The sequence below is a fragment of the Squalius cephalus genome, assembly GCF_949319135.1.
Source record: "Squalius cephalus genome assembly, chromosome: 1".
In the NCBI taxonomy this organism is placed as follows: Eukaryota; Metazoa; Chordata; class Actinopteri; order Cypriniformes; family Leuciscidae; genus Squalius; species Squalius cephalus.
The window spans coordinates 52029055-52051249 of NC_137122.1; the positions used below are offsets into that span (position 1 = coordinate 52029055).

The 22195-nt window shown below is 38.8% G+C and overlaps 1 protein-coding gene across 2 annotated transcripts in view; it reads left to right on the forward strand.

Moving 5' to 3' along the window:
- The first annotated feature begins 1417 nt into the window (after positions 1 to 1417).
- srebf1 (sterol regulatory element binding transcription factor 1) overlaps positions 1418 to 22195 on the forward strand; it is a 25085-nt gene continuing 4307 nt past the window's right edge. The window contains exons 1-15 of one of the 2 annotated variants that reach the window (XM_079873569.1): positions 1418 to 1830; positions 5520 to 5996; positions 10192 to 10364; positions 10472 to 10618; positions 12206 to 12424; positions 12616 to 12733; positions 13819 to 13973; positions 14147 to 14324; positions 15126 to 15310; positions 15418 to 15679; positions 16931 to 17097; positions 18316 to 18484; positions 18577 to 18685; positions 20393 to 20502; positions 21993 to 22125. In XM_079873569.1, coding sequence (XP_079729695.1) covers positions 1728 to 1830; positions 5520 to 5996; positions 10192 to 10364; positions 10472 to 10618; positions 12206 to 12424; positions 12616 to 12733; positions 13819 to 13973; positions 14147 to 14324; positions 15126 to 15310; positions 15418 to 15679; positions 16931 to 17097; positions 18316 to 18484; positions 18577 to 18685; positions 20393 to 20502; positions 21993 to 22125 — 2705 coding nt within the window. In that variant the 5' untranslated portion in view covers positions 1418 to 1727. The remainder of the gene's footprint in view (positions 1831 to 5519; positions 5997 to 10191; positions 10365 to 10471; positions 10619 to 12205; positions 12425 to 12615; positions 12734 to 13818; positions 13974 to 14146; positions 14325 to 15125; positions 15311 to 15417; positions 15680 to 16930; positions 17098 to 18315; positions 18485 to 18576; positions 18686 to 20392; positions 20503 to 21992; positions 22126 to 22195) is intronic. The other variant, XM_079873570.1, reaches the window with a different exon arrangement.

A 22195-nucleotide genomic window follows, 5' to 3' on the forward strand; every position in this document is an offset into this window, starting at 1 on the left:
TTTCCACAAAAATATTAAGCAATATGAGCATGTGTTTAACATTAATAATAATCAGAAATGTTTCTTTGGCTCCAGATCAGCATGTTATAATGTTATACATCGCTCTGGAGCATCACCATGTGCACTGTGATTCATAACTCCACACACACAACTTCCCCTATTATTCAAAAAACTTCCCTCTGTCTTTGATGTTTTTCTGAGACAGAAAAGTGCATTAGCTTAATTTTTGCTCATTTCCTGACCAGTAATTTGTGGTTAGTACACTTGGTGTTTAGCCGTTTTGGACAGCTGCTGAAGACCTCCATGGATAAATGACTGAAGCCTCAGGACTGTGTGTGTGTGTGTGTGTGTGTGTGTGTGTGTGTGTGTGTGTGTGTGTGTGTGTGTGTGTGTGTGTGTGTGTGTGTGTGTGTGTGTGTGTGTGTGTGTGAGAGAGTCTTTAACACTCATGCAGACATGCACCTCACGAACATGCCATAATAATAACTACACGTATGTTCAAGCTCCTTGGTTTCATCAGCTTCCCTGCAGTCAGTCGGTGGTGTTACTCTCGGTCATTGACCCACTTCAATCTGTTTGTTGTTATCTATGTGTGTGAGTTCACAGACATATAGAATGACTTAACTTTGTAAACACTATTGAGGTCAGATCAATCCATCCTGCTTCATACCTTGACCAAATTGTGTATTTATATACATTTTTCTAGTGGAGAGCATCAGTTGTGCTTAAATTGGATTTATTTAATTTGTTTATAAAGATTTTTTTTTTTTTTTTAGTTTGTTTGTTTCAATAAAAGCTTCATTTTTTATTTCAGCATTTCATATTAATCCCCGTTCATATAGATATATTAATCCTTATTCTACGAGAAATACATGATGTAATCACGGAGCCACATGTGTGACGTCACATCACCCCACTCTCTTTCTGACTCCCGATTGGTTGGTTTCTCTGGTTCTACAGGCGGAGTCATCACTGCGGCTCAGACTAACATGATGTCCTAGGGCCCACCTCTGCTCAACTCTGATTGGCTGACGGAGACAAGCCCACTAATGCTCAGGCCATGCAGTTGCCGAGTGAGATTTTGTAAACAAAAACGGGGGTGTAAATTCAGAACTTTATAGTAAAATATGTCGATTTCCTATTCACGTTTAACACATATTGACTCTCAGCGTACTAATTGAACAGGTCGAAAATAATTATTAACGTGTTTAAATAGCTTTTACACATTTATATAAATAACATACAATAATACAAGTAAAAACAACAATGATAAATTATAATAATCCAAACGCTAAGTTAAAAAAAAAAATACAGTAAAAAGTAAATCTCAAATAAGTGACTTCAGTTGCAGTTTTATTTCAATGCAAGCCATGCGAAGGAGACTCGACAACTAAAGGAGCGAGTTCTGATTGGTCGAGGGGCGTGTCAATCACCCACAGCCGTCTGGGGTTTGCCTGGCTCTCGCTGCTAGCATGCTAATGTGCAAAGCAAACTCTTAAGTCAACTTTGCCTTGTGCGGCAGTATGGAAACGAACACGAGCAGGTCCAGCTAGAAAGTTGAGTTAATCGAAAACCAAGTGGACGTATCCTACGAAAACTACGCCAGCAAATGCATATTTGCCTGCTCGATGAGTGCAAGAAGTTCCTAGTTTCCATGGAATACCGCTTGTTGTGTGAGTGAGTGATTTAATACTTCTGAAGTCAGCCTGAAAGAGCACTCGAGGACAATGAATCTGTCTTTTGACGACCCGTCACTGGAAACCCTGGACTCCAGTATGTCTTTACATGATCCGAGTGATATTGACTCGGCTCTGCTCAGCGACATTGATGGTAAGAGATCGTTTGTTTACACTTGCAGTGCTGGGTATAGGCAGGTTATATGGCTGGACGAAGTGAATCGTGTGTTTGCAGACACATATTTACATTGATTGATGGTGCTGTCAGACGCATACACGTGTTTAAAACAACGATACAAGTGGGAAAACAATCATCTGTAATAAATGAGCTATTACACCTATGCACTTTGTCTTCATATAGGATGCTTGTTTTGTTCAGAAACAACTGTGTCGTCTTTTAAACACACTGATATACAGTGAGCAGATCTGAGATCAGGTGGTGTCAGTGAAGCTCAAGCTGGGCGTGTGTTAGTTTTCACACATATCACATCTATGGGTCCTTTATTTGCACGCATTGTAATGGTGCCTTGTGTGTTAAATCTGATTAAAATGAGACTAAAATACAGGGTGTCATTATATTGTGGGCGTTTCATTAGAAGTTGCATTGTGAGAAGCCACGCCCCCTCCAGCCTGGAGTGGTGACGTCGCGCGAGGTTACAATCGGCCATTCCCTACTAACACAATTCTCCGAGAACTAGAATATTTAAAATAAAAAAATAAAATAATTGACCAAACAAAACGCCATCAGTCCTGTATCACAAACCGAAAAGCATTAAAAAATATATTTAGACACAATTTTAATGTTTGAATATATCTGAAATTGTGTATTTATTTACATATTTACCCTTTGCGTTATTAGACCCTTTAGTAATTCACCTTTGTAATGGTTAAATGGTCCACGCACGGTGAAGTGGTCTGACCGAAAGTAAACCCTGCTGCTGAAGCGGACAGTGCCCGATAGTAACCTCTAGCGCGAGGCGCTTTCTGGGCCTCTGATTGGTCGAGCGCGATCACCTCATACAAACACACCGGCCGCCGCCATGCCTGTGCTCACTGATGGAGTCTGATGATATATGGGGTCACATGCATGGAAAACACCACTTTTGACCACTTCACTTTTTTTACACTGTTGGGGATTAACTCTCCAGCAGAGTAACATCACTAACTTTATTATTATTATTATTAATATATTAGTCATATTGTTATTATACTGGTTATACTCTGATTTAAGAAAATAATATCATGAATAAAAGATTTAATTGTATGTGATATTTGTGCATGAAATACTTTTTATTTCCTTAATTCAGATCCCAATTATATTAACGTATCATTTTATAATTATTATTATTATTATTATTATAAAGAGACTGATTCTCTGATTCTTTATCTCAGTTCCCAATATTATTCATGTATTATTTATTAAAACAAAATTATACTCTGATTTAAAAAAAGTATATTCAATTATTTTTAAATTATATAATATTTGTGCATAAAATATTTTTTATTTCCTTGTTTTATACCCCAATAATAATGTTATTTTATAATCTAATAAAACATATTATACTGATTATAATAAATCCCAATATTTGTAATGTATTATTTAAAACATAATTATACTCTTATTAATAAAATAACATGAACAATATATGAAACGATATATAATATATTTGTGCATGAAATATTTTTTTATTTCATTATTTTAGATCCCAATAATAATGTATTTTATAATCTAATAATACTGATAACAATTATACTGAATTTCCTCTCATTCTTTTTATGTCTTTATCTCATATCCCAATATTATCAATGAATTAGTTATTTAAATATTAAAAATATTTTGATTTAAGAAAATAATTACATGAATAATATTTTCAATTATATATTTGTGCATAAAATACTTTTTATTTCTTTATCTCAGATCCAAATAAGTATAATGTGTTATTTAAATACTAATACTAATAATAATGCTTTGTTCCGATAATAACAAACTTAATTTGTGCCTTAGGGTGTGTCTAAGCTAAATCGCCTATTTAAATCAAGATCATTAATGTCATCATTATGCCAGCATAATGTGATAAAACAATCCCGATAAATGGTCCCCTACTGTTACTATCATTAATTATCGATATTTTATATTAAAGACATTTTGTAGCCTACAGGTTTTTGAGGTTCGTAATGAATGATTTCCTCTCATGCGTGTGTTTTATTCATTGGGGCTCAGTGGCGAGGGCGGCTGTGAAGCGCAGGGTCTTGACTGGTTCTCCTGTGCGAGAGGAATGATGAAACTCTGTAATGGGTCACTCTGCAGTCAGATCACCCTCTCCATCCCACAACTGAGTGAAATCCAGACTGAATTTGCCATGGGTTAGTGCAGGCGTTTAGGTGGAGGAGTCACTGTGTGTGCCGACGAACTTGTGCTCTGTGGATCCACAGATCTCAGTCGCTTTGAGATCAAACTCAAAATAACAAGCAAAGTATACAGAGACGCTGCAAACACAAATCTGATCTTTGTAGAGAATAACCAATCAGCTGTGTGCAGTGTGTGACACTGAAAATGTGTACAATTTAAAGGCCCCCTGAAATCAACATTTGAGTTTTTTAGCTTTTAGTATGAATATGTTAGCCTTAAGGTTATGAATAAGCTGGTGTGTGCCAAAACAATGACAAAATTCGCATTTAGTTGATATAAGCATTCAAAACTTACAGTCTCTCACTTCCGCTAAAATGGATCACGGATTTTTATGACATCACGCGGACTTCGGCTTCTCATCACATCTTCTGTCCAATCAAATGCTCTCTAGAATCTAAAGCCCCGCCCCCTATGCTATAAATACCACCTGGCCAAAGCAACCATTGACAGACACGTCACAGAGCAATATGGGTTGAGATATGTGTTTCGGTTGCTCAAACGCTCGAGTTTATTCCGTTTGCCAACTGTACGTTGGTTAAGAATGAAATGGCTAGAATTTGTTCACACCTCTACTATTGAATCCAACGTATCATCAGCGCTCGGATTCACTTCCATGGTGCTGTCAAGTATGACTGCAGTCTGTGAGGTAAACTAAACGCTATTGGCTATTTGAAAAGGGGGAGGAGCCATTCAGTATGTCCCGCCTTAGCTTCCTGTTTCAGTGGAAATTACGTCAAGGCATCATACAAAGCTGCGCGTTCCAAGGCACTTCAGTGGGCCTTTAATAACAATTTACTCATGGAGTCACATGGCGGTGCCTATATCTCTGGAATTGATTCCAATAGGACATTCAGTGGTTCCCAAACTTTTTAGAGTTGAGGCCCTGAGGCATATAACATCCGCACCCCCTCTCCTCCACCGTGACTGCAGTCACACCTTTAGCATTAAGGGACAATATTTGCCCCCTTAAAGGGTTAGTTCACCCAAAAATGAAAATTATGTCAGTAATTACTCACCCTCATGTCGTTCCAAACCCGTAAGACTCTCGTTCATCTTCGGAACACAAATTAAGATATTTTTGATGAAATCTGAGAGATTTCTGTCCCTCCATTGACAGTCTATGCAACTACCACTTTGACTCTTCGAAAAAGTTCATAAAGAGATTGTGAAACTAATCCATATGAATTGAGTGGTTTAGTCCAAATTCTCTGAAGAAACACGATCGGTTTATATGATGAACTGGTTGAATTTAAGCTTTGAGGTTGAACTCATTGCTCACCCCCTAGGTCGACCTGTCCGCGATTGGGTTTGATGGGGTGGGATGGGGTGGGATGGGGAGATGTTGTTGTTCCCCATGGTCCATTCACCTCTAAAGCCTCCTAAGGACGCCCCATTTGCTCACTGTATCCGTCTCTTTTTCCATGTTTCAACAGATATGCTCCAGCTTATCAACAACCAGGACATGGAGTTTGTGGGTCTGTTCGATCACACTTCCTTTCCTGGTCCCGCAGCCCCCCCGCAGGATCTGTCAGCCCTGCCTCTCTCCAGCCCTTCCTCTCCTCCACCCGCCTCTTCTACGCCCATCAACACCTCCTCCATCCTCAGCAGCAGCCCGCACCTGGACGCCCTGCTGGGCCCCCCCATCACCCGCAGCTCCTCCATCCCGGACAAGGTGTTCCTCCCTCCCACTTTCCAGCAGTCTCCTCTGGCACAGGTGAGCTCCACCGCTGCCAACCCCGGGACACTGCAGACCACGCAGCCCAAAGCTCAGCCCGCTCCATCTCCCAGCCTCCACCCGTCGCCTCCGGCCGGGAAGAGCCCGGTGTTCGGCGTTACCCAGCAGGTCCTCTTCAGCTCGCAGCAGCAGCAGCAGTCTGTGGTCACTTTCCCCATCCAGAACGCCTATACTGGTGAGTTTTATTAAAAACATAATTAAAATGATATACATGTATATATAAATAATTTTAGGGCCCCGTTTTATTTTTTCCTAAATTCCATTTCAATGGTGTAAATTTTCTTAATCATTTGTTAATCAAATAAATTGAATTATTAAAACTTGTTATAATCTATTAACATTTTCTTACAATAATGAGGCCCCATAAATGTTTTACATTTTCTGGATTTATAAGTTAAAGGTATAGCGGAGGATTTTTTACTTCCGGGTGGATCACCTATACTATTGGTCCTCCTAATTGTCAATCATTCTGGTGAATCAATCAAACTTTTCAAAAAGTGGAGAGGGCGGGTCTTATCTAAAATTTGGAAAGATCCTCCACTATACCTTTAATACCAATTTATTATCAAAAATGGTGGTAACGGTGGTAAAAACAAAAACATAAATCTGTTAAAATGTAATCAAATGAAAATGTAGCAATTCTTTTTTTATTATTTTGGCAAACAAAGTGCTTAAAAAAAGTGTGCAATTCCTTAAATAAAGATTTATTTATTATTAATATTATTACTTTTGAGAAGTACACTCTACTGTACAACATCAAGTTAAACCAAACTTTTATTTTGACGGGTTGTGGTGAAGACCCTTGAGTTTCTGTGTGTATCTGACGATAGTGTTAATGAAATGCTGGTGAAGTGACTTCATGTGTCCTCATATAGTGAGACGGCAGATGCATGTGCTTCATTATGTGTAGTAGACGAAACTGTGCTGCTCATTCACACAGAGAACACGCAGACTTCAGATTTCAATAGCAGTTTAATGTTCACAGACACTAGTCCATATCGAGATTTGATTCATTCTACAGCCCTGCTTTGGATTTATGCATCTAAAAATGGCCTAATTCTGTGTTACTCCACGTCATACTGTAAATGCCTTGATTATGACTGGATTACGTGGATTCCGTCTGTTTTCTGTATTGTGAAAATCATAGAGCCCTACAAATGTGAAATATAAAAATCTGTCATTCATGTGCATGAGAGGCGCCTGAGCTACTAGTAAACATAAAACTTATCTCTCTTACCATAAGTGTGTCAGTTATCTGTTGGCACTTCATCTCAAAGGGTGTAAATCACTGTTAACTGATAAGCTAATTGGTCTTTCTATTACGTTTCTTTAATATGTAACTACTATGTAACTAAACATCTGATAGAATGTGGGGAAAGTGACTCTAATAAGACCATCCAGATGTTTTACATGTTTTCTTAAACCAGTAGGTCTCTGAATAGCCTTCCAAATAAAGTGGGTATTAAATTGTCAACTACACTTTATTTTATTTTTTTTTAAATACTTCACATTTTATTAAATGATCACTTTTGATTCACTGGTCTTGTTTACAAATAACTAAACATTCAACACTGGCACCAAATAAAAATTTAAATTATTTTTAATAATGCAAAATAGGTCAATTTCTCAGCCCAAGCCTTTGAATGATAGCATGTTAGGGGTCACTTACTGTGTTCATAATTGGTCACTCTCTAGTTGAAAAATAAAATATATAAATATTGAAGGATTGAAATCAAATCATTTAAAAAAAAAATGGCTTGACAAACTGACATTTTGTTTTTCAGTCTTTAGTTGGACTACACCAGCTTAATACTTGCAGTGCCTGATTCCTATCCAATGAAATACTGATGAACAAAGTTATACTGAAACTTTCAAATAAAGTTGAACTATATTCAAATAAAACTTTGTAAAAGGAAATGTGTGGACTTGGCAATAGCGGTTAAATCAGCTTGAGCTAAGCATATGTGACCCTGGACCACAAAACCAGTCACATGACGCACGGGTGTATTTGTGGCAATAGCCAACAGTACATTGTATGGGTCAAAATTATCGTTTTTTCTTTTATACCAAAAATCATTAGGATATTAAGTAAAGATCATGTTCCATTAAGATATTTTGTACATTTCCTACCGTAAATATATAAAACATTTATTTTTGTGAGTGAATGCAGCACAATCGTGAACATAAATGGACAACTTTAAAGGCGATTTTCTCAATGTTTCGATTTTTTTGCACCCTCAGATTCCAGATTTTCAGATATTGTCATATCCTAACAAACCATACATCAATGGAAAGCTTATTTAATCAGCTTTCAGGTGATGTATAAATCTTGTGAATGGTTTTGTGGTCCAGGGTCACATTTATCCAGGGTCACTGTTATCATAATTTCACAGTGATTTCATAGTATTTATACTAGTTTTGAATCCGTTCAGTCATGACATATTGGATTGATCAGATATGTGCTTTATGGAAGTGTGTGTCTTGACTGATGAAAACTTTCTAAAAGTGTTTTGAGATTATGTAGTCTTTAGTGTAAATGATTACTCGCATGTTATTCATGAGTAATGCACATGACGACTTGCACTGTTAAAATGCATCACCTTTGACCAGTCACATCATGTCAGCAGATCCTTTCAGGTAGTTGTGATTCGGTATGAAACGGCGATTTGAGTTCAAGGTGCAGACGGAAGTCACTGTTGTCAGTCCCTGGAAACCTAGTGACCTTTCATCGTACTTTGTGTTCATGTGTAAAAGAAGCCCAGCCCACATTCTTTCTTTGCATATGCTTTTATCATTGCGTTTCATTCTGCTTATCGTTGCGAGGCTTAGGTAATGTCTCCGCCAGGTCAAAGAGAGAAGACAACATCACACTAGCGTAGATCAAAGTTCAGTCCGGGTGAATTGAGTTATGAATTTCTATTGTGACCTTCTACCTGCCCCCCTTACTGTTATTATTACAGAAGCAAGCTTTACAGAACATCCAGTCAGGAGAAACTGGAGATGGTTTTGTTAGCCAAGTGTGTTAAAGCACACAAGGAATTTCAGTACTTAACATAAATGCAGGATACAGAATGGAAAAATTAACGATATACAAATACGGATTACATAATTTACATAAATATGAATATATGTGTGCATAGGACAGTGGTGGTGCACTGTAATACTAGTAATACTGGTTTAAATGTGTGCAAACAGAAAATCCGGGTCTCAGACAGCACGCAGTTTCTAAATTAAGCTCCATTTAACGTCGTCTTGCGCTTGAACAGACATGTAATCGGTTAAACATAATCGGTTATGTCTTAAAGGAACGTAAATAGTTGAGAAGGAAAACGCACGTGTAACATTATGTTAGATCCGTGCATTCGGTCTTAAAGTGACAGCAGCCTAATAATCCTGCTGCCATCTGTTTTTAATGTTAATCAAACAACAAAGGAAGAAAAAAAATCACTCTTGACTGAATAACTTTTGTAACTTTAATAAGGATTAATCTGTGAAGACTATGCAGTGTTATTTTTTACATTTGATTACTTTAAGTGTCTGTATATGAAAAGGGAATTTTCACTGGTATCTAAAATTTTTTTTTTTGCAAAAATAGTTCCATGGGCAGTAAAAAAAATATTTATGGCTGGTAAAATTTAAGTCACCGCCCATTGGCTGATGTGGCAAAAAGTTAGTTTTAGGCCCTAGACATACATGATAAAAGAGAAACTGGCAAACAACAACAATTGCTAAGACAGGACTGGTCAGTAACGGCGTTTGGTGAAGACTGGTGTGACTGTGAATCTAAATCTCTTCTTGAATGACAGCTTGTTCACATTTCAACAGATTTCAAACAGTGGTAATATTGCCTCAAGTGGCAAAAGGTGGTTATGATTTCTGCTTTAATGATCTTTGTTGTTTTCAGAAGGAGTTATTAGAGTTTTAGGGTATGTTTACACGACAACGATGTTCTAAAAGCGGACAGGTTTTTCCTTTGCATTATCCACGCACAGGCGACGACAACGTCGTCAAAACCATCCTCGTTCTCACGGATCTGTGAAAACGACTAAAAGCGCTGTATTATTCATGCTAGGCCAGTAGTTGGCGATGTCACTTTGTAAAGACACACTGTGCACTCACCGTTTTCACGAATTCACGTTTTTGTAGTTTATACTGAGACGATAACGGTATCGATTTCAAAAACTTGCACTTTGAAACCCCTTTTCAAAAGTTTGCGTTTTCAGTCCCTCAAAATGCCGTTGTCGTGTAAGCGAAGGGCCAAAACGCATGAAACGTTTTCCGTTTTTAGTTGAAAACTGTCTCATGTAAACGGCCCCTTAGTGCGATTTCTTGCCATTTCTTTCCTCTCATGATCTCATTGGCTCTTGCAGCTGTCACTCAGCAGAGCTCTCCTCAGCCAATCCCGAATCTCCCCGCCTCCCCACAGAATGTTCAACCAATGGCCATTCAAGCACAGATGCAGAGCCTCTCGGCTTCACCAATCCTCACCACCGCCTCCAGCCCACCCACACAGACAATCTCCCCTCAGGTTCAACAGGTTCCTGTAAGTGCTTTTATTGACCCACTAATTGCCCACATGTCCAATAATTACATATTACAGCCAAGCAACCTTTTATTGTGTGTGCTGAGCGTTCTTCGTGTGTTTCGCAGGTTTTGTTGCAGCCGCAGTTCATTAAGGCAGACTCTCTCTTGCTCACAACTCTGAAGCCTGATGTGACAATGGTAACAACAGTATCGTCACCCTGTATCACAACGCTGGCTACATCCACTGCCCCGGTCCAGACCACCTCACTACAGGTACACAAACACAGTCCCACACGGCCTGTTCACAACGAGAGCGCGACAGTGCCAGCGCTTCACTAAAAATAGATAGATGTTTGCGAACTGTGAAATGTATTTAGGAGCATGTGTATGCATAAAAAAGGATCTGCTTTATAAAATGTATGGTTGTAAAAAGTCTTAAATGGTATAACAAAACGTCTTAATGATCATTTTAGGAGGGGATGGAAAAATGGGAATCGAGATATGGCCTAGCACGATTATTAAACTTCAAACTTTACATTTCAAAGTAAAAATGGGGCGCTGTCGTGTGTTCTACAGAAATTGCGTATGAGCTATTGTTGATGAATTTATTTACTTATGGTGTTTATATTGCAATATGTTATAGATGGTTGTAAGAGTGCATAATATAGTGCATAATATAGTAAATCAGAGACATTTCAACTTAAGAGTCCCGGTGTATTTCAGAATTGTTTATAATTAAAAGTAATGCATTATGCAAAGGTTATTTTTCCCCTGGTTATTAGTATTTTGGTTGAATTAAATGACAGATACAGTTTATTGTGCAATGTAAACAGGAAGGAAAGACTAAGAACATTTTTGAACCCATAATATTCAATTTATACGCTGGCCCGGCCCAAAAAAAAAAAAAAAAAAGTGTGTGTGTTTGGAAGATTCATCAGGCTCACATTGTGAAAGAATGGTTGATGGAAATAAATGTTGTGATGTTATTTCCATCAAGAGGTGCATACATTTTTGGTTAAGATCTTGTATTGACAATGCAAGAGTCCAGCACTCTGTAAAGTGTCCTCCAGCACAACCCAAAGACTTTCAATGAATTTAAGGTCTGGACCTGGAGTTGCCAATTCATGTGTGAAAATAGTTCCTCATGCTCCCTCCCAACCATTCTTTCACAGTTTGAGCCTGATGAATCTGGACATTGTCATCCTGTAATAAGGTCATGATGTGTCTTCCTACATTGTTTAACGAATTAAAAGCTACACACGCCATCAATTAGTGTTAGAAGAACTGTTACCAAACATAAACATGCTATAAACATATTTGCCTATTTAAATCCAAACAGCAATATTTTTGGCAGTGTAGATTTGACTAGTATCAGCACAATAATCTGTTTATTTACATACTGTTTAATTACATGAGTATTAAATACAGTTGGTAGCAGAAGTATTGAAAGACCGAATGTACATTTTGCATTCTAAATAAGTTTGCTTGTAAATGCCTTTTATCAAGGAAAAACGCATTATTTGATGAATATTCATTGCAACCAAATGTTTTATTAACGCGCTCCTAAATTTTTCAACTTAGGAGCTCGTTAGAAGCCCATTGAAATTTGAGTCGATTCTCCATACAAAGTTTAAAAAATGTCTCAGATTCGCTTCAATTTATTGCTTTGTTCTTGATATAAATTGGCCATAGTGCTATACATCAATGTTCAAGACATTTGATTTTAAATGTCACATTTAAATCTTGCCAAAGTTATTTTAAATAACCTAAATTCTTACTTTTAGTTAAATTACATTACATTTAATGCATTTCTGAAGACCTCAGTTTTTATTTTGTCGACCTGTACATCTCTCATCTCAGGCGCTGATGAGCGGAGGCACCATCCTGACCACCGTTCCACTGATGGTGGACACTGAGAAACTGCCCATCAATCGCATCGCCATCAGTGGGAAACCGGGCGGCCTGCCACATAAGGGCGAGAAACGCACCGCCCATAACGCCATTGAAAAACGCTACCGATCCTCAATCAATGACAAGATTATTGAGCTCAAAGACCTGGTGGCTGGGACGGAAGCTAAGGTTGGCTTATTGTCTGTGAAAGTCTGGTTATTTAGTCACCAAGAGAAACTATGCTCATGGTAGTGACCCTTGAAATTCATCTGAAAACTAACCAGATGGAATGGAACTCAACCAGATTTTGTAGCTCTTATCTTACGTGGAAGATAGTCTTAAGATGTGTTTGCATTCTAAAATTAATATTCTCTCTTAAGCAGCTCAACAAGTCGGCAGTGTTGAGAAAAGCCATCGACCACATTCGCTACCTTCAGCAGTCCAACCAAAAACTAAAGCAGGAGAACATGGCACTCAAAATGTCCATCCAGAAGAACAGTAAGCTCACCTTCAAAGTCAACATGAAATTAAAATGGACCCTTTTTACATTCCTAATACATGTACTTGATGAATTGCTCCATCTCTGAAATGGCACTATTGGCTAATGTTAACATTTCCAGAATGTTAAGGTTCAAATTAAGAATGTTTACGTTAAGACCTTTGTGAAAAAGAAGTACACTTTACGGAGATAATATACGGTAAAAGAACATACATTACATACGCATGTTAATTGCAATTAAATGAAAATGTATTACAGTTTGAATTTATATTAAATGCAGTTAGCTGAACTTTTTTTGTTTACTTAAGTACATCTTTATATTATGTAATCTCATAATTACTTCTATTGAATTTTGAAATATGGTTAAAGTTACTGCTGTATGTACTGACAAGCATTTATGGAAAACTAAAATAATCTTATTTAAAAAGGTCCATTTCTTTTGAAACTTGTTTTCGATATATTTAAATATATTTGTAATTACACATTTGTAATGATGAAAATGCAATTTACTACATTTTAAAATGTCAACTTGAAATGTAGTATCTAATAACACACTACAGTTAAAATTATACTTAACATGTGTTAGTGTGTTAGTCAACACATCAAAATAAGTGTACGTTAAATCACAACAGAAGATTGTTAAAACATGATTTAAAATGTACTTTAAAATAAAACTTATAATTTGACATTATTAAAGTGCACTTAAAGGGATAGTTCACCCAAAAATGAAAATTAGCCCATAATTTACTCACCCTCAAGTCATCCTTGGTGTACATGACATTATTCTTTCAGACGAATACAATCAAGAGTAATATTAAAAATGTCCTGGCTCTTCCAAGCTTTATAATGGCAGTGAATGGCCGTTTCCGTTTTGAAGTCTGACTTATACACTTATACAAGACTTATATGAGTGTATAAGTACACTCATAAAAGTGTACTTTTACAGTACATTTAAAATATATATAAATTTAAAAAATATATATATATATATATAAATAAGATTTGAAGTACACTTAAAGTGCACTTCTTTTTCACAAGTGGGGTGTGGGTGTCTTTGCATTGACCTGTCTCTTTGCCTCCTCAGAGTCTCTAAAGGACCTTGTGACCATGGAGGTGGACGTGAAACCAGAAATCCCCACCCCTCCAGCATCAGATGTCGGCTCGCCCCAATCCAGCGGCACCTACTCGCACCACGGCAGCGACTCTGAGCCGGACAGCCCAATGGTAGAAGACAGCAAGGTAGCAGAAACTCTGATGATCTGCTTATCCTGTCATGCCTTTAATGAATTGGCTTTGGTCATGAAGCAATTGAATGTGTTAGCTTGTAGTGGAAAATTCATTTGCTTGAGGTCAAGAACCTGGAAGAATAAGCGTATCACGGTTTAACACCATCATCCTGTTCTCTCGCGTAGCCTGTGGTGGAGAGGGCTGGAGGAATGCTGGATCGCTCTCGTATGGCTCTGTGCGCCTTCACCATGCTCTTCCTGTCCTTCAACCCGCTGGCATCTCTGCTGTGTGGCGGCTGGAGTAGCTCTGGGGCGTCTGTCTCAGGACACACGGGAAGGAGTATGCTGGCAATGGAGGAAGCAGGTACTAATACTCAAACCTTCAAGATCCCGATATACTCACAGCAAAGTGCTTTTTCAGTCTTCGCTTAGGGGTAAAAGAAGTTGAAATACCGATATACTGTTAACGAACATCCCAACGCTGTTGAGAGCGACATTCAGGTGAATATGTAAATATATGCTGCACGGTTTCCTCCCAGTAACAAAATAAACACAACAAAAAGGACAGCGGTGAGAAAACAGCAGTTAAGAAAGCATCTGATCGTAGCGATTGTGGATGTGTTTGCAATTCGGTCATATCACGTTTATTTATAGAGCACTTTATACAATAGATTGCTTTAAAACAAGCAGCTTTACGGTATTAAACATGAAAAAGCTGCTGTCCAGTGTTTGTTTTAACTCTCATTTGATCTCGATGGACTGAACGGAAGAAATTAACTGGAGAAAATGTCCAAGTTAAAGAAGGCGGGGCCTCACCCACCTATTATGCAATCACCACAGAGTTTGAATGTGTTTACCAGCCGGAGTGAACTTTTTCTGGAAAGTTCGCTTTGGCAAGCTGTTTCGAACTCCAAACGAACTTCGTTTTGGCCTGATTTTGTTGTTGTTTTTTGTATATCAGGGCCTTTAGCTCATGAGAGAGACAATATGTTCAGAATACCATTCCACCCAATCTACCCCAGACAGCAACATAGTGTCGGCCCAGATCCGGCCCACATCTGGTACACGTGGATTCCACACGGCCCAGATGTGGGCCGGATCTGGGCCGACACTATGTTGCTGTCTCTCTGACGTGGACAATCCAATCTTGTTTTGGTCTGTGTAGCCGATTCTTGGGGCTGGATGGATTGGATGTTGCCCACTCTTCTGGTGTGGCTGCTAAACGGTGTTCTGGTCGCTGGAGTTTTGGTCCGACTCCTCGTGTATGGAGAACCTGTGACCAGACCTCACTCAGAATCATCCGTCCTCTTCTGGAGACACCGCAAGCAGGCCGATCTGGATCTAGCCAGGGTATGAAACACACTCTCGCACGTATCCATGTTTGATCTGGGAGTCCAAGTTCACCAGATCCCTTTCTACGCTTCTGTTTCTGTAATATGCTTTACGTATTTCTGCAGGGAGACTTTGCTCAGGCCTCACAGAACCTCTGGACGTGTCTCAAAGCTCTTGGTCGACCTCTGCCCACGTCTCAACTTGACCTGACCTGTGCTGTACTGTGGTCCGCCCTGCGTCTGTGTCTGCAGAGACTGTGGGTGGGCCGCTGGCTAGCCAGCCGCGCCGGAGCCCTTCGTTCCAACCGCCCCCTTCAGGAAGACGCCCGCAAGAGCTGCCGTGATGCCGCCTTGGTCTACCACCGTCTACACCAACTCCACATGACCGGTGAGTCGCTTTAGCATATATAATGGAATCAACCTAGTGGAGAGCAACTGATAGGGCAGGTTCACACAGAACGCATTTTTCCATTCCACTGCACTACTTTTCCATTGTTTTTCAATGTAAACGCTCTAGACGGACGTGTTTGCTTGCCGTGTCTTTTGCAGCATCTCGTACCATTCTAAAAACGTGGTGCTCGAGTTAAAAATAAGGTCAACTTTTAAAAAAAAATGCATCTCTAGACCTTTCTTTTTTCGCTTCACTGACCTGCATCTCACTTTTTTAACAGCATAAACAAATTCTGTGTGAATGGCCCCTTGAGCCGCCTTTTTATTATCTCTGACATTTGCGCACGATTGTCGATTGGCCCCTTAATGGTAGTCGCACAGAACTTTTAAAGTGTTCATAAAGCAGCCGTCACCCCCTGCTAATTCACCATGGTAAAATGACAGAATAATGAGTTTACGAATATATAATTATATAATTTAATGAGTTTACGAATATATCCACACAAAACAAGCGACTGTAGCATAGTAGGTTTTTTGGGGCTAATCAATGCAAATGATAATTTAACAATTATGAAAATGTTTTCTGACATAATTATTCTTTATTGCCCATTTTACAGAAATTGGCTTTAAAGAAGACAAAGCCCATGTATGACATGCGGGTGGAAAAATAAAAGATACTGTGACCACGAATTAAAAATTTGTTAAATCATGGCCAAGTTGTGCTGCTTCATTCCCTCGTTTTAATGGTTAAATTGTGGTCATGGTCTAGTCACAAATACAGTTCAAATGTTTTATTACAACCGAACAGTGTTACTTTATTATCATTGAGATACTGTTAGGGTTTTTATTGATATTTTGAGTTCATTTTTATTCTCTGTGGTTACACTTTATTATGATGGTCCACTTTAGACATTCTACTAACTAACATATCTAGTAGAGCCTGTAGTGGGTTATTAGGTTAGGGTTCATAGAATAAGTTGACATGTAGTTGCAAAGTGACTTATAGTTAGTAGAATGTCTAAAGCGGACCAATCGAAATAAAGTGTTACTTTTCATTAGTTTTAATTTTTGTTTTAATTAGATTTCAAATTCCACATGCGCATTTGATTGCAAATCCATGCAGTTCCATAACTACTCTCCACTGTAAATCAATGACTTCTGTTCTGTCGTTTGTTGTTTGTCAAGCTTGTGTTGACAAGTCTTCTACCCATTAATCATATTTACTCCTGATGTTGATCTGTGTGTGCAGGTAAGCTCGGAGGAAGCCACCTCTCTGCCATCCACATGGCTCTGAGCGCTCTTAACCTGGCCGAGTGTGCAGGAGACTGTCTCCCTGTTGCCACACTGGCAGAAATCTGTGTGTCTGCAGCCCTACGGATTAAAACCAGTCTACCCCGCCTGATTCACTTCACTACTGTTAGTACACACACATTCACACTCACAGGCCCCGCTCCAACATCTAGTGAGCCGCACTGCTGTCAGACGCATGCGAATCTTGACCAAGACGGAACCTCAAAAGTGTTATTTTTATGCTCTGTATATTCACAACTCTAGTTTATATGTGTACAAAGGCATTTTTAGCCTTCATAACTTCTGGAGAGAAATTGCGCAGACACTGGACAAGGATGAAACATTCTAGTATGCATGCGTCAAGTGCCTGTTTTCGTGCACATTAGCAAATGGAGTATACTATGAAAGGCAATGTGATCGGCTGTACGAATACTATGGAAGACGCATAAGAAAAAAAAAATCGTAATTATGTTATAAAAAGTCGAAATTATGACATAAAAATGTGAAATTATGACATACTAGGTCATAATTGTGATATACCAAGTCATGATAATGAGATGAGAACTCAAAACTATGACATACTAATTTACTTTAAGTATGTCAGAATATCAGTTATTTTCTTTTTATTTTGCCTTTTCATATGCATGTCAATTTTGACTTGATGTCATAATTATGACTTAATTTCTTCTAATAAGCTTTTTGTCTCATATGACTTCAGATGACTTGAAAAGTTGAAATTATGTGGCTGAAATGGGCTTCAATAGAATACGCCAAGCGTTCATTCAAACCTGGAGCTGTATTACAGAAATTTCTGAATTCTTTAATGTCCTAAGTGAAATTAGCATGGCTACTAAACAGATATGATTTTGAGTTGGGATGTTTCTGTTATGCATCCCCAGAGCAGCTTGCCATTAGCATGTTGCTAAGCTAACAGTGTGATACTCTAAACAAGCATTAAACTGCACATCACGCATACACTTACCCAATATACACTGGGTAAAATGGTCCATTTGAAACTTGATTGTAGTATTTTTATCAGTAATTCTCAGGATTGAATGAATTATATTCAGACTTTCGGATCTATTTTAGCTTGTCGTAGTGCATTCTGGGATTGAATTTTATGCCAAGATGATTGCAATGCTACCAGACTTGGCAACGTCAGTGTTCGTGTGGCGCTTAAAATGCTGCCTTCATAGAGAGCTCACTAGGTTTTGGAACAGCGTCAGTCTCTTTTCATCCAGTACTGTTTTGTTCGTCTACTCTTGTTTTGATGATGTGTCCATATTTTGTTTCTGTGCTGCATATGGTAAGCGGAGATATGATGTTTCTTTTCATGTTCTGCAGCGAGTGTTCTTAAGCAGCGCTCGGCAGGCCTGTCTCTCGCCCAGTGGCAGCGTCCCTCCTGCCATGCAGTGGTTGTGTCACCCTCTGGGTCACCGCTTCTTTGTGGATGAGGACTGGTCCATACGCAGCACCCCTAAAGAGAGCATCTACAGCCAGGCAGGAAACTCAGGTCAGCACTAAACAGAGAAAACCAGGCTTTAATGTGCTCGTGATAATGATTTCCCCGGTCTCACCCTTGTGTGTATTTGCGTTTGTCTGCAGTCGACCCGCTGGCTCAGGTGACCCAGGCTTTCCGGGAGCATCTGTTGGAAAAGGCCCTCTACTGTGTGGCACAGCCTCAAGGCGACAAGACCCTCACTGATGGGGACGGGTGGGTGTCATTCTCAGCGCTAGTTTGCACGAATCTCTATAGAAAATAGAGCTGCACTGGTTTCTAGAAGAGATGTCTATCTTTTCTATTGTGCAGTTATAATACTGATGATGTCTGCTTCCACTTAAAGGGATAGTTCACCCAAAAAATGAAAATTAGCCCATTATTTTCTCACCCTCAAGTCATCCTAGGTGTATATGACATTGTTCTTTCAGACGAATACAATCAGAGTTATATTAAAAAATGTCCTGTCTCCTCCAAGCTTTATAATGCGAGTTTATGGCTGGAGAAAATTTGAAGCCCCAAAAAAGTGCATCCATCCATTATAAAAGTAATCCATATGGCTCCAGGCCTTCTGAAGTGAAGCCATGCGTTTGTGTAGGAAAAATATCCATATTTAAAACTTTATAAACTTTAATCACTAGCTTCCGAAAGCTATAATCACTAGCTTTCCGATTGAGACGGCCGTACGCATCGATTTACGGTGGAAGACCGACGCACAACGCAATGACGAACTCGGAAGCTCAGAGGAAAGAGCAAAACAAAACACCGGTCGTGAATTAGCCATTTCGAAGAGAAATGTCGGAGGATTTCTATAGAAGAGAACCTTCAGTTTGTTGCACAGAGGCGTCTAAGCTTACGATACTCCTACATCCTACGTCATACATGCGTCACTGGTTAAGCTACTCTTGTGGCGCAAGTCAATTTGCGTAGTATGCATACGGTCGTTATTTTAGATTATAAAGTTATAAATATGGGTATTTTTCTTACAAAAACCCATCGCTTCGCTTCAGAAGGCCTTTATTAACCCTGTGTAGAGTATGTTTGTTGTTGTTGGATAAATGCACTTTTATGGACTTCAAAATAGAAACGGCCATTCTCTACCATTATAAAGCTTGGAGGAGACAGGATTTTTTTTATAATATAACTCTGATTGTATTCGTCTGAAAGAAGAATGTCATATACACCTAGGATGGCTTGAGGGTGAGTAAATCATGGGCTAATTTTCATTTTTGGGTGAACTATCCCTTTAAAGTATGTTAGGCCCTGTTTACACCTGGTATTAAGATGCGTTTTTGTCGATCGGATCACAAGTGGATGACGCTAAATACAGGTGTAAACGGGGTCTAAAACGTTTAGAGCTTGTCCAAAATTACGCTATATTTTACACCTATATACTATAATTATTATGGCAAAAAAGCTAAATCTTCAATTGAAACATTAAATCATAATGTAGACATTGGTTAATTTCTGTAAAACAAGATTTTCTTCCAAACGTGTGTGTGTATATATATATATATATATATATATATATATATATATATATATATATATATATATATATATATATATATATATATATATATTTATTCATTTATTCATTTATTCATTTATTCATTTATTCATTTATTCATTTATTCATTTATTCATTTACTCATTTACTCATTTACTCATTTACTCATTTACTCATTTACTCACTTACTCACTTATTTACTTATTTACTTACTTATTTATTTACTTATTTACTTATTTATTTATTTTAAATGTTTGTTTAACTGTCAGCATTGGTTGCTAAATATAACAAACTTGAGGATTTGGTTGCACTTAATTTTACATTTGGTGCCCCGTACACTTTTGAATCAGTTTTATCACTTTATGTTGTGGTTTGAGTGTGAATTTGAGTTGTGTGTGTGTTTGTTTGGACAGGGAATACTCGGACGCTCTGGAATACCTGCAGTTACTCACCAGCGCCTCAGACGCAGCAGGAGCCACAACACAGTCCTTCGCCATCGGATCAAACATGGCCACCGTCACAGGTCAGCTTCACCCTAGATTCCATTCACGTCTGCTTTGACCCCCGAGCTGCTGTTTTGGGGACTCCTGGATCATGTTCTCAATAGCCCCTTTCACACAGCAATCCCAGTAAATTACCGTAAAATTACCAGATTGACTTTACCGGTAAATACACACATATGCTGTTCACACAAGCAACGGCGCTCTGGCTTTTTAGAGACCATTCACACATCGGCACCAAAATACCAGTAAATTCTGTGATCGGAAATTATCTTTAAATGCCGCGCCGTTGTCTTGTAAACTTTCTGCGACTTTCTGTGCGCACGCTCCGAGACGAAGGGGAACACGGACAAGGAAAGTGAACTTTGAGCTTCAGGTTCACGCCTAATCGGATAAAAACACACAGAAATATGTCAAAAAGCCCGGTTTTGAGTGTTTGCTTAAAACACCGTCAGTTACATCTTAAGTGAACATAAACAGCTAGGAAATAAGTGGCAAGTGTATCAGTATATTGGATCTGTGCATTCGGTCTTAAAGTGACAGCAGCCTAATATTCCTTCTGCCGTCTGTTTCAGTGTTAATCAAACAGCAAAATACAAAGAGAAAATCACTCACTGCTCTTTAGTAGATTTAGTGGGATTAATCTATCTTTAATTTACACAGGGAAGACTATGCAGTGGTTTCACATTTGATTACTTTCTGTTCTGTCTATTTATATTATTTATTTCACTCGACTGCTATATTTGGTAAGCTCTAAGCTGTTCCTAATCACCTCTATGCGAGGGAATGGAATGTGTTGCACGCCAATAAATAAAGAGTTGTCTTATATTAATGATACTTCCTCATTTTTTTAATACTTAAAATACATTGTTGTTGAATAGCTAAATAAACCCAATGGGTCTATTTGAATTTATCATGTAGTATTATTTGTTTCGTTGACTGGGATCGGTGATCCGTATCGGCTGTGATCGCGCCCCAAAAATCCTGATCGGAGCACCCTTAAAGTCCGCGTGAACCGGAAGTTGCAAACGACTTTTCTCCAGTGTTGTGACGTATTTCCCAGTGAAAAGGAATATTGAACAGAGGGCAGGGTTTTACTCTAGCGCTCCTCCTCTCCATCTCTGCTCATAGCAGACTAACGGTTTGAGGGGAGTGGTTCAGCGTTTCCCAAACCAAGCCGTCAAACCTACATCATCAGAGAAGGAACGCCATTCCAGACCGGAAGTAACATTTCAGACTTTGATTAAAGATTACGACGGCAAACAATTTTTTTCTGTGTATTAACTTGCACGGATTCATTTTTCACCACAAGACTAGTAATATGCGCTAACAAAGTAAATAGGGTCAATTCTGATTTCAGTTGGACTTTAATATATATTTGCATTCCCGCTTTGCGTTCAGGTCAGCACATTTCATATCTCCCAGCATTCATCTCTGCATGTTTCCATTGAAGCACGTGTTAGCCAGTCACTTTGTGTATGTGTGATCTCACCATCGTGTCTTTGACCTCCAGGCTGTGACCCTCACTCCAAATGGTGGTCGTCGGTGGCCGTGGTGGTCATTAACTGGCTGCAGGGCGACGACGTGGCGGCAGAGAGATTGTACCCAGCGGTGGAACACTTGCCCCTCAGCCTTCAGTCCGCTGAGTGAGTGACATTTGACACAGTCTCCAGGAAACTTCACCGTTATTGAAACGCTTTTCAATAGCTGCGTCCT